The sequence below is a fragment of the Haliotis asinina genome, chromosome 7 (assembly GCF_037392515.1).
Source record: "Haliotis asinina isolate JCU_RB_2024 chromosome 7, JCU_Hal_asi_v2, whole genome shotgun sequence".
Taxonomy (NCBI): Eukaryota; Metazoa; Mollusca; class Gastropoda; order Lepetellida; family Haliotidae; genus Haliotis; species Haliotis asinina.
In genome coordinates, this window is record NC_090286.1 from 27,436,004 (window position 1) to 27,447,164 (window position 11,161).

The window sequence follows — 11,161 nt, forward strand, 5'->3', positions numbered from 1 at the left end:
TCATAAGTACCTTTAGTTTATACCAATTACACTCATAGCAGTAATACTCTGCAGAAATTATTGTCACCCTGAAAAAGATGGATAAAGCTGACATTGTATAACAATATTCCTTTGACAGAGATTTATTTCAGACCATTGGCTCAGACTAAGATAGTATTTTTTCTTAATCATTGAGATTTCTTCAGATGCTTAGAGGCAATGTACATAACATTATCACTTGTTGATGATTTCAAATGCACAAAGTATTTTCCAGATTGACAATCCTTCTGTGTAGAATTTCTGATGTTAAGTTTTTCCACTGAACTGTACCTATGAAATATAAGCATTTTAGGATATTCATCCTCAATATCAAATTCTGCTGATGTCATTATACAGAAGTTTCATGAATCAAGATGTGTCACAATACCCATGTGAAGGTTTGATGTGTATCACGATACCATTTTTCGCTGCATAATGTTGTTAAAATTTTAATGTTACTATTTCATATTTATAATTGTCCATGAACATATCAACATGTTTGATTATCAAAGACTGAACAGTTGTAATCATCCATCTTTGTGCATCATAATGATCAGTTGAAACATTAAAAAACATTTTACAACTGCAAAATGTGAATGATATATAAATATATTTAAATCAGTAATTTGAACACTAAATATCGATACAGTTTTCAATGTGTCAACAATTGTATCTTATTAGAAACAGTGTTGATGCATCAGTGTAAGTGGCAACCATGTGAAATTCCTAATTCATTTTACAAAATCTTATTAAATGCACAAAATGGACAATATCTCCTAACACAGGAAAGGTAGTCTTTAGTGATATGTATGAAAAAGTCAGCAACAATACTGAACAATTGTAGTGATATATACAGGCATAAGTGAGATTCTGACACAATCCCCTATCCCCATACAACCAGTAAGTACATGTGCATAACTCAGACTTGTTAGTTAACATAGGAACAATAGAATTAAGAATACTAGATAAATCACAAGAAGAGATACCATCAAATCCGTTTTCATTGTCATACATGGACCCAAGTGCTTTATTTGTCAGTCTACTCATACAAAGCTGTGACTTACACAGTTCAGCCAGTGTTTACCATTACTGAAATTTTTGCAGTGACCCACCATTTTGAGAAAAAAATCCCATAGTTTCAGTCTTATGGGTATTGACATTCATACCAGTTACAGAACAAATCTTTTCCAAAGCACCTAATGTTTGTTTAATCTGTGCTGTAGATTAAGCAAGAGTGGAAACGTTACACAACTATAGGAGCAAATACATTTATCATGAAATGATAATTCATACCAAAATCCATATTTAGTTGTAACCAGTACAAGCCATACATTAGTATTCAAATATTAGCAAAATATAGAGTATTAGTTTCATCATGTATCAGTAATAGCTTAGACAAGACTCCTGTCAATAGCAGTAAAACTTATTTCACAGGCATTCTATTGAAAAAGGTGTAAGTTATGACCACACAATTTCACAGATGTTGATGTTAAAATCCTAGCCTGAAGGAATCAGAACTCAACTGTAAGACAAAACATTCACTAAGTCAAGGGTTATGTCTAGACAGGTTAATAAATTGCTTTGATGAGGTAAACATGCCATCACCTACAATAAAATAACATTATGCTAACACCAGTTAAGGTCATTATGCAAACACCAGTTAAGGGTCGTTAAAGATCCAGCCCAGAGTAAGCAATCAAGCATCCAGTAAATGTGCCAACAAGATTAATGCCACTTACAATAGGATTAAAAGATTAAGTACTCATTCTGTCTGGTCATTGAAGTTGTTATGGTAGGACGCACCCCATTTTGTTTATTCTGTATTGGCTATTGTAGGTTACACCCATTTTTGTATCATTCAGCCAGTCTTAATCTTTGTATAGTTTCAATTATACTTAAAGAGTCTCCACCTTCATTTGTCCATCAGTAGGGTTTAGACTCCCAACACAGGTCAGCTCTAGCCCCAGCCCAGAGGGTTGTACCGACTCTCTGTGACCACCCTTGTTACTCTATCTCTAGTAAATAAAATTGTAATTAGCTTCTTGAGACTTCGGACTCTTTGCTGAGTTAATTCCTCCAAGCAAACCAGCATGCCAGTTAGATAAGTGATTTCACTGGTACCCTCACTTGGACCAAGACCCATATCATAACACATGCCTAAAACAGTACACTCTGATCACTTCCATAGTCTTAATTAATTGATAAATGAAGTTGAAGAATATCTGCACACTTAAAATTCAGCAATGATAAGTGCCAATCTGGCAAGAGAAATAACCTGAAGAAAGTGTATTTGTCTTATAATATTCACTAAGTTTGGAATACATAGATATGATAATGAGAAGAAACAGACCTTGTGAATTCTGAAGCAATGCCATCTTAACCTGGTGACAGGTGCAAATATGGTTTCAAGTCATTTTTCTGCTAACGACATACTACAACTTACATCTTTTAGACAAAGTAGTTCCTACTTTCCTATTTCAGAACCATCTACTTAAAAAATCTTGAGTGCATTTGGATGTTATTTATTCTTCAGTATCACAATGTTCCAACGAAACTCCAAATTCTGCATTCATCTTTAGTTGATAATAAACTGATTTGACATGGAGCAACTGAATTTCTGAATCTAATTTCTTTTGATTTTTTTCTAACATTTGAATTTCAAGTTCGAGCTTTTTTTGTTCAAGTTTGATCCTCTTGGTGTCCTCAATGGTATTTTCATAGGTAGCCTCGGCTTGATTGCGTCTTTGCTTCCGTTTTTTCTTTATCTCTGTAATCATAAGGACACATGCATTTGATCTGGTAGTGTACAGTTGTTGTTCTAACAATGGTCCAACTTATGTTCTGTTTGGGTGACAACTTTGGATGATATTCTGTGCAAATATTTTACATTTTGGTAGTATTGTACTAGTATAATGGTAACCACATTACAACTGTGACAATAATGAAATATGCAGATTACTTATTTGTTTGTTGGTTTACATACAAAAGTAAACTATTTCAAATGTACCATCTGCATTGCTTTCCTGCTGCTGCACTGCCATTTCATCTTGTGTTTCTTCACCTACTAGGCCTGTAAAAGATGGAATAATATTTTTTTATTTCAATAATTTACAAGAAATTTATATTTGATCCGAACACTGATATATGGGGTTTTTTTTAAACTAAAGGAATTAATAATTTAACAACACAGGTAATTGATAATGTTATCAGTTGAACACAATGAAGACTTTATGTATCATGGTAATGAAAATTCTGTGTTAAGGGAGACAGTTCCCCAACTACTACAGATGTTTGATGTTGTGCATGAGATGTATATACTTTTACATGTAAATAGTACACAAATACATAAAATGTTTGTTTACCTTCTACTGCAGTGCCAGTTTCCTCACTAGTGGCATGGGCATCTGAGAAAAGAAAAGCAAAAATTATTTTTAACATATTTTAAATTGCTTCAAGTCAGCACATTTGAATGCTATGAATGAGTAATTTTCTTCAAGTTTATTCTTTGACAAACATTAATCGTTTCCTAAATACTTTGACACTGATTTAATGCACAAACAATGTTTTCTTTACTATGATCACATACACCGCAGGCTGTGTCTGATAGTAAGTACTTGATATGTCCATGAAGATAGTGTCCGCAACTTTTATCTTATTTCATAATGTCAAAGTTTTAAGTCCCACTACATGCAGCAGTATTATCAGAATATTTGCCCAAAATTCATATCAATCTTTCAAAATCTGAAGAAAAAAAACTACTACCTAACAACATACCATCAGTGTCAATGCCATGATCCAGGCCATGAATGCCTGGCCTCCCTTCCAGTGACTGAGAGAGGGCCTCATCTGCACTTGTTAGTGGTGGTGGTGGTGGAGGCCCTCCACCAGTTACGGACATTGACCTTTTGAGGCCATCTATCCTTGCCTTAGCTGTAATAAACAAATTGCAGTTTAAATTCAGTTATTGTTACACATATTAGTATTTGGAATATATCTGAATAATAAATAATGACCATTGAAAATGGCATGTGTTCATGTGTTATGAAGATAGTAACAGCTACTTTCAGTAGTTATTTAATAACTGCCTAAAGAAAAGTCATGGATGAAAACCACACCTACAGCAATTTCAATCGGATATGAAACAGTACCTCTTTGCTTCAAATTGAAGTACTTCTTCTTGACCTCCACTGTCTCTCTTTTGGCATTGATGTGTCTACTGAAAGCATACAAATAAAGGCTCAAAATATAAGAAAACATTCATAAAATATGTCACAAATTAACAAACGATCATATCAATACCTGTTGTCCTCTTTATATATTCAGTCATTTTTATTAATACTTATTTCATTTCAATTAGTTCTTTATGTAGATATGTACTTATTTTTGTTAAAGTGGTATCATATCAATACCTCTTGTCCTCTTTATATATTCAGTCATTTTTATTAATACTTATTTCATTTCAATTAGTTCTTTATGTAGATATGTACTTATTTTTGTTAAAGTGGTGGTGGTGTGGTATGTTTTTTTTCATTCGAGATGTTTTCTTTTCATTGAAGACCAGAGCCCCTGCACAGCTAAAACTTGTAGCTGATTTCCGCCTAATTGTTTTTATTTGTGACATGTCCACGACCCCTGACCCAGTACACTGGCCAATCAAAATGGCACTGACGCTAAACGCACCAATGAAATGATTTATGTAAGTTTAGACTTGGGGAAGCCCCATGTATATATACGGTGTAATTATGCATTTTCTTGGGGAGGAGGGTTAATTACCTATTGATATTTACAGTAAATACAGGTACTGCCTTGAACAGCTGATGCAGTTAAATAATACCAAGAGCTTGAAAAATAAGGGACCGTTCATAATTTCAGGGCTGAGGTGGTGTGTGATGAGCATTGCACGGAGCGTGTGTGTGGGAGGTTGACTGTTTTGTACATGACATGCAGAAGATTTGTGTCGGGGGCTGGAGGTTGGGAAGTCATTCAAATGGTAAATGCTTATTTATAACTTTCAGCATAACCACCCACCTCCAACCCGCAGCCATTGATTATGAACGACGCACAGAAATTATTCCTTGTTTGCCAAATATGTTTTGACTTTTCCCGAACAGATTATTTGTTATTTGCTTCAAGAGACTGGCTGTTGTGAAAACATGGTAGCTAGTGAATCAGTGATGTGGTGATATTTCTGGGAGGAATAGTTAATGTGCAGAGCTAAAATATGGAAAGATGATGAACAACTTACGCGTTTAAGGTGTTCGTGACTTCTTGCCACCCATCGCTACGCTGTCGATGGATGGACTTTGCTCCATACCCTTTGATGTCTCCAAAGAGAGTTCTCTCTCTCTGGAGTACCTCTTGTATGAGGCAAACCTCCTCAGCCTCCGACCATCCTTTCCCACGTTTTTTCAACTCAGGCACACCCTCGGTTGCAATTGTAAATAGAGCAGACGACAACATCCGGGTCGTTTTTCTTACCTTTCCTGACGGAAGAGTTCCAAATTGCCGCTTGTATCATAAACAAAGAGTACATCGAGCATACTCAAGCCGAGCTTGAGTTGTACTCAGCTGAGTACGTGCTCAAAATGTTTTATAACCTTTGCTAGAGTACGAAACTCAGCTGAGCGCGATTTTGAGCATGAGCACGAATTTGAGCATAAACTTGAGTTGAGCACGAAATTTTGTTTATAACCTCGGACCCTGGTCTCCCTAATGCTGGTATTCTATTATATATCCTGTCTGACCGCCCTAAAGCTGGCATACAAAAATATTTTCTGTCAGGATTTCCTACTGCCAGTATACAACTATATATTTTCTTTGGACTTCCTGACCCCAATATACAACCATATATTCTGTCTTGACTCCCTCATGCTGTTATACAACTATACATTCTTTCTGGTCTCCCTAAAGCTTGTATATAAACATATATTCTATCTGTTCTCCTTAACGATGGTACACAAACATATATTCAGTCTGGTCTCCCTAATGCTGGTATCCTACTATATATCCTGTCTGGACTCACTAAAGCTGGTATACTACCATATATTCCATCTTATCTCCCTAAAGCTGCTATGCAACAAGATATTCTGTCTGGTCTCCCTAAAGTTGGTATAGAAAAATACATTCTGTCAGGAATTTCTACTGCCAGTATACAACCATATTTTCTGTCTGGACTCCCTCATGCTGGTATACAACTATACATTCTTTCTGTAGTAACTAAAGCTGGTATATAAATATATATTCTGTCTGTTCTCCTTAACAGTGGCATACAGCTATATATTTTTTTCTGGTCGCCCTAAAGCTGTTATACAACCTAACACACTGTATTTACCCCCTAAAGCTGGTATACAACTATATATTCTTTCTCATTAAGGCTGGTATAGAAACATATATTCTCTCAGGACTTCGTAATGCTGGTATAAAACCATATATTATATCTGCACTGTCTCAAGTTTGTATACAAATATACATTCTCTCTGGTCTCCCTAAAGCTGGTATACAATGATTCATTATGTCTTGTCTCCCTAAACCTGGTATACAACCATACACACTGTATTTACCCCCAAAAGCTAGTATACAACCATATATTTTGTCTGGTCTCCCTAAAGCTGCTATATAACCACATATTCTGTTTGGACTTTGTAGTGTTGGTATGCAACCATATATTATGTCCGATCTTCTATAAAGGTGGTATACAGCTATACATTCTGTCTGGACTCAATAAAGCTTGTATACAACCATATATTCTGTCTGTTCTCCCTAAAGCTGCTATACAACCATATATTCTATCTTGACTCTCTCATGCTGGTATGCAACTATACATTCTCTCTGGAGTCCCTAAAGCTGGTATATAAATATATATTATGTGTGTTCTCCTTAACGCTGGTATACAAACATATATTCAGTCTGGTCTCCCTAATGCCGGTATCCTACTATATATCCTGTCTGGACTCCCTAAAGCTGGTATGCAACCATATTTTCTGTCAGGAATTCCTAATGCTGGTATACAAATATATACACTGTCTTGATTCCTTAAAGCTGGTATACAACTATACATTATGTCTGGATTCCCCAGAGCTGGTATATAATCATATATTCTGTGTGGACTTCATAGTGTCGGTATACTACCACATATTCTGTGTGGACTCAATCATGCTGGTTTAGAACTATATATTCTGAGTGGACTTCCTAAAGCTGGTATACAACCATATAGTCTGTCTTATCTCCCTAAAGCTACTATGCAACAAGATATTCTGTCTGGTCTCCCTAAAGCTGGTATAGAAAAAATACATTCTGTCAGGATTTCCTACTGCCAGTATACAACTATATATTTTCTTTGGACTTCCTGGTCTCCCTAAAGCTGTTATCCAACCCTGTCATACAACTATACATTCTTTCAGGAGTCCCTAAAGCTGGTTTCGGGAGTCCCTAAAGCTGGTATATAAATATATATTCTGTCTGTTCTCCTTAATGATGGTATACAGCTATATATTCTTTCTGGTCTCCCTAAAGCTGTTATCCAACCCTAAAGCTGTTATACAACCATATATTCTGTCTGGTTTCCCTAAAGCTGGTATACAACTATATATTCTTTCTGGTCTCCCTAAGGCTGGTATAGAAACATACATTCTCTCAGGCCTTCGTAATGCTAGTATACAACTATATATTATGCCTGCACTCCCTAAAGTTGATATAGAAATATACATTCTGTGTGCTCTCCCTAAAGCTGGCATACAATGATTCATTATCTCTTGTCTCCCTAAAGCTGGTATACAACCATATATTCTATCTGTTCTCCTTAACAATCGTATGCAGCTATATATTCAGTCTGGTCTCCCTAAAGATGATATCCAACTATATATGCTGTCTGGACTCCCTAAAGCTGGTATGCAACCATATTTTCTGTCATGAATTCCTAAAGCTGGTATACAAATATATCCGCTGTGTTGACTCCTTAACGCTGGTATACAACTATACATTATGTCTGGATTCCCCAGAGCTGGTATATAATCATATATTCTGTGTGGACTTCATAGTGTCGGTATACAACCATATAATCTGTGTGGACTCCCTCATGCTGGTATAGAACTATATATTCTGCCTGGACTTAACAAAGCTGGTGTACAACGATGTCTTAAGTCTTATCTCCCTAAAGCTACTATGCAACAAGATATTCTGTCTGGTCTCCATAAAGCTGGTATAGCAAAATACATTCTGTCAGGATTTCCTACTGCCAGTATACAACTATATATTCTGTCTGGACTTCCTGACGCCAATATACAACCATATATTCTGTCAGGACTCCCTCATGCTGGTATACAACTATACATTCTTTCTGGAGTCCCTAAAGCTGGTATATAAATATATAGTCTATCTGTTCTCCTTAATGATGGTGTACAAACATACATTCAGTCTAGTCTCCCGAAAGGTGTTATACAACCACACACACTGTATTTACTCCCTAAAGCTGGTATACAACTATATATTCTGAGTCCCTAAAGCTGGTATATAAATATATAGTCTGTCTGTTCTCCTTAACGATGGTATACAAACATACATTCAGTCTAGTCTCCCGAAAGGTGTTATACAACCACACACACTGTATTTACCCCCTAAAGCTGGTATACGACTATATATTCTTTCTGGTCTCCCTAAAGATGATATCCAACTATACATGCTGTCTGGACCCCCTAAAGCTGGTATCCAACTATATATCCTGTCTGGACTCCCTAAAGCTGGTATGCAACCATATTTTCTGTCATGAATTCCTAATGCTGGTATACAAATATATACACTGTCTTGACTCCTTAAAGCTGGTATACAACTATACATTATGTCTGGATTCCCCAGAGCTGGTATATAATCGTATATTCTGTGTGGACTTCATAGTGTCGGTTTACAACCATATAATCTGTGTGGATTCCCTCATGCTGGTATAGAACTATACATTCTTTCTGGAGTTAGTAAAGCTGGTGTACAACGATATCTTAAGTCTTATCTCCCTAAAGCTACTATGCAACAAGATATTCTGTCTGGTCTCCATAAAGCTGGTATAGAAACATACATTCTGTCAGGATTTCCTACTGCCAGTATACAACAATATATTCTTTCTGGTCTCCCTAAGGCTGGTATAGAAACACATATTCTCTCAGGACTTCGTAATGCTGGTATACAACCATATATTCTCTCTGGTCTCCCTAAAGCTGATATACAATCATATATTCTGTCTGGACTCTCTCATGCTGGTATGCAACTATACATTCTCTCTGGAGTCCCTAAAGCCGGTATATAAACATATATTCTGTCTGTTCTCCTTAACGATGGTATACAAACATACATTCAGTCTGGTCTCCCTAAAGCTGGTATCCAACTATATATCCTGTCTGCACTCCCTAAAGCTGGTCAGGAATAACTAATGCTGGTATACAAACATAATACACTGTCTTGATTCCTTAAAGCTGGTATACAACTATACATTATGTCTGGATTCCCCGAGCTGGTATATAATCATATATTCTGTGTGGACTTCATAGTGTCGGTATACAACCAGATATTCTGTCTGGACTCCCTCATGCTGGTATGGAACTATTTATTCTGCCTGGACTTCCCAAAGCTTGTATACAACCATATATTCTGTCTTATTTCCCTGGCACCTATGGCGAGCCACCTCCTCGTGGTGGGTGCTGGGTAACGCCAAGAGCTCGCCAACACCCCTGTGGTGGACCCGGGGGGATATTTGGTCCACCAACCCGTTTGCCGTGGGTTGCGGCCCTGTGTCGGTGGAGGAGGGGATCCTGGTGGTTGAGGGCAGTGGGTTCTTGGAACCGTGTTCCTACTGCTCAACACACCACTTTGGCCATGACTTCACCTAGACAGGAGGTAGAATGGGCCCGATTCTATCAATCGGCTGGTCATGTCAAGCCCTGTGCTGGACATACCATGTTTTGAGTCTAATGTCCTATTCTTTTGTGTTTGGGCTTCACATTTTTTCACATCTACAGTTTTTGCCTAGAGTCCTCCGTCAGAAGGTGGTGGCTCATGGGCCAATCTGGTTAATGTCAACCTCCGAATTCTGTAGGTCTCCAAATTTCTGTCATGTGCAGAATCAGCTGGACAGTCACTTTGGTAGACAAATATAGCTATTCGTATTACATTTGCTGGAGTATAGCAGACTTGTAGCCCTGATGATGCAGACTGGATTCCTCTGCAACATCGTCCTTTGTTGACACTCGATGGCAGGTGGGGAGCAAGTTTGCCGAATATAATTCTCTCACCATGTCTCTCAACCAACACTCTGGTTCGTCAAAGAGCAAACGCCGTCATGTTGATTCTGTATCATCTGATGAGGAAGTTACACCTGAAGTTAATGATTACTGGCCGAGATTTATTGTCATTTCATCTTCCGATGGTAATGCGATCAAGTTGAATCCGTTTGCCATATCCTTTGGCATCAAAGGTGCCTGTGGAGAAGTTAAAAACGCCACTCGACTCCGCTCTGGCTCACTTCTTGTGGAATGTATACGAAGACAACAGTCCGTCAATGTATACGAAGACAACAGTCCGTCAATCTGCTTGGATTAAAACAGTTTGTAAATGTCCCGGTTGTTGTCTCAGTACACAATACACTTAACTCCTGCCATGGAATAATTCGAGATCGTGCTTGTTGTCCTTCTGACATGAGCGAGGAGGAGCTTCTGGTTGAATTAAAAAACCAAGGAGTAATTGCTGTTAAGCGATTTACAAGGAAACAAAATGACTCTGTTATAAAAACTAACACTTATCTTTTCACATTTGCTCTGCCAACTATCCCAAAATCAATAAAAGCCGGATACTTCAACATCGGAGTTGATGTTTATATTCCAAATCCTCTCCGGTGTTACCATTGCCAAAAATTTGGTCATGGTGCCAGAACTTGTACTCGCACTCAGATATGTTCTCGATGCGGTGGTACTCATGCCAATTCTGATTGCAACAATGCAATAAAGTGTGCAAACTGTGATGGTGATCATTTGGCCTCATCCAGGTCCTGTCCCGTCTTCGTTTATCAGTCAAAAATTATGAAAGTGAAATGCACAAACAATCTTTCTTATTTTGAAGCCAAAAAGTTGGTGCCAGATCCGTTTTCAGTTCCAAGTACATTATC

At 37.4% G+C, this 11,161-nt stretch overlaps 1 protein-coding gene across 1 annotated transcript; it reads right to left on the minus strand.

The window, feature by feature from the left end:
- Nucleotides 1–1,619: 1,619 nt before the first annotated feature.
- On the minus strand, nt 1,620–5,478 carry LOC137291930 (uncharacterized). Its single transcript, XM_067823484.1, has 6 exons — nt 5,264–5,478; nt 4,167–4,234; nt 3,793–3,948; nt 3,381–3,422; nt 2,668–2,785; nt 1,620–1,623 (listed from the first exon to the last, which is right to left on the minus strand). Exons 1-6 carry the CDS (start codon nt 5,476–5,478, stop codon nt 1,620–1,622), a joined length of 603 nt encoding a protein of 200 aa, XP_067679585.1.
- Between the last annotated feature and the right edge of the window lie 5,683 nt (nt 5,479–11,161).

Bases quoted from the DNA above. Each gene is read 5' to 3' on its own strand.
- LOC137291930 (XM_067823484.1), bottom strand. From the start codon at position 5,478: ATGTTGTCGTCTGCTCTATTTACAATTGCAACCGAGGGTGTGCCTGAG. The intron at 4,235-5,263 runs GTAAGTTGTTCA...GTATGCTTTCAG, and splicing joins GTCACGAACACCTTAAACGC to TAGACACATCAATGCCAAAA. The intron at 2,786-3,380 runs GTAAACAAACAT...TTATGATTACAG, and splicing joins AACTGGCACTGCAGTAGAAG to AGATAAAGAAAAAACGGAAG.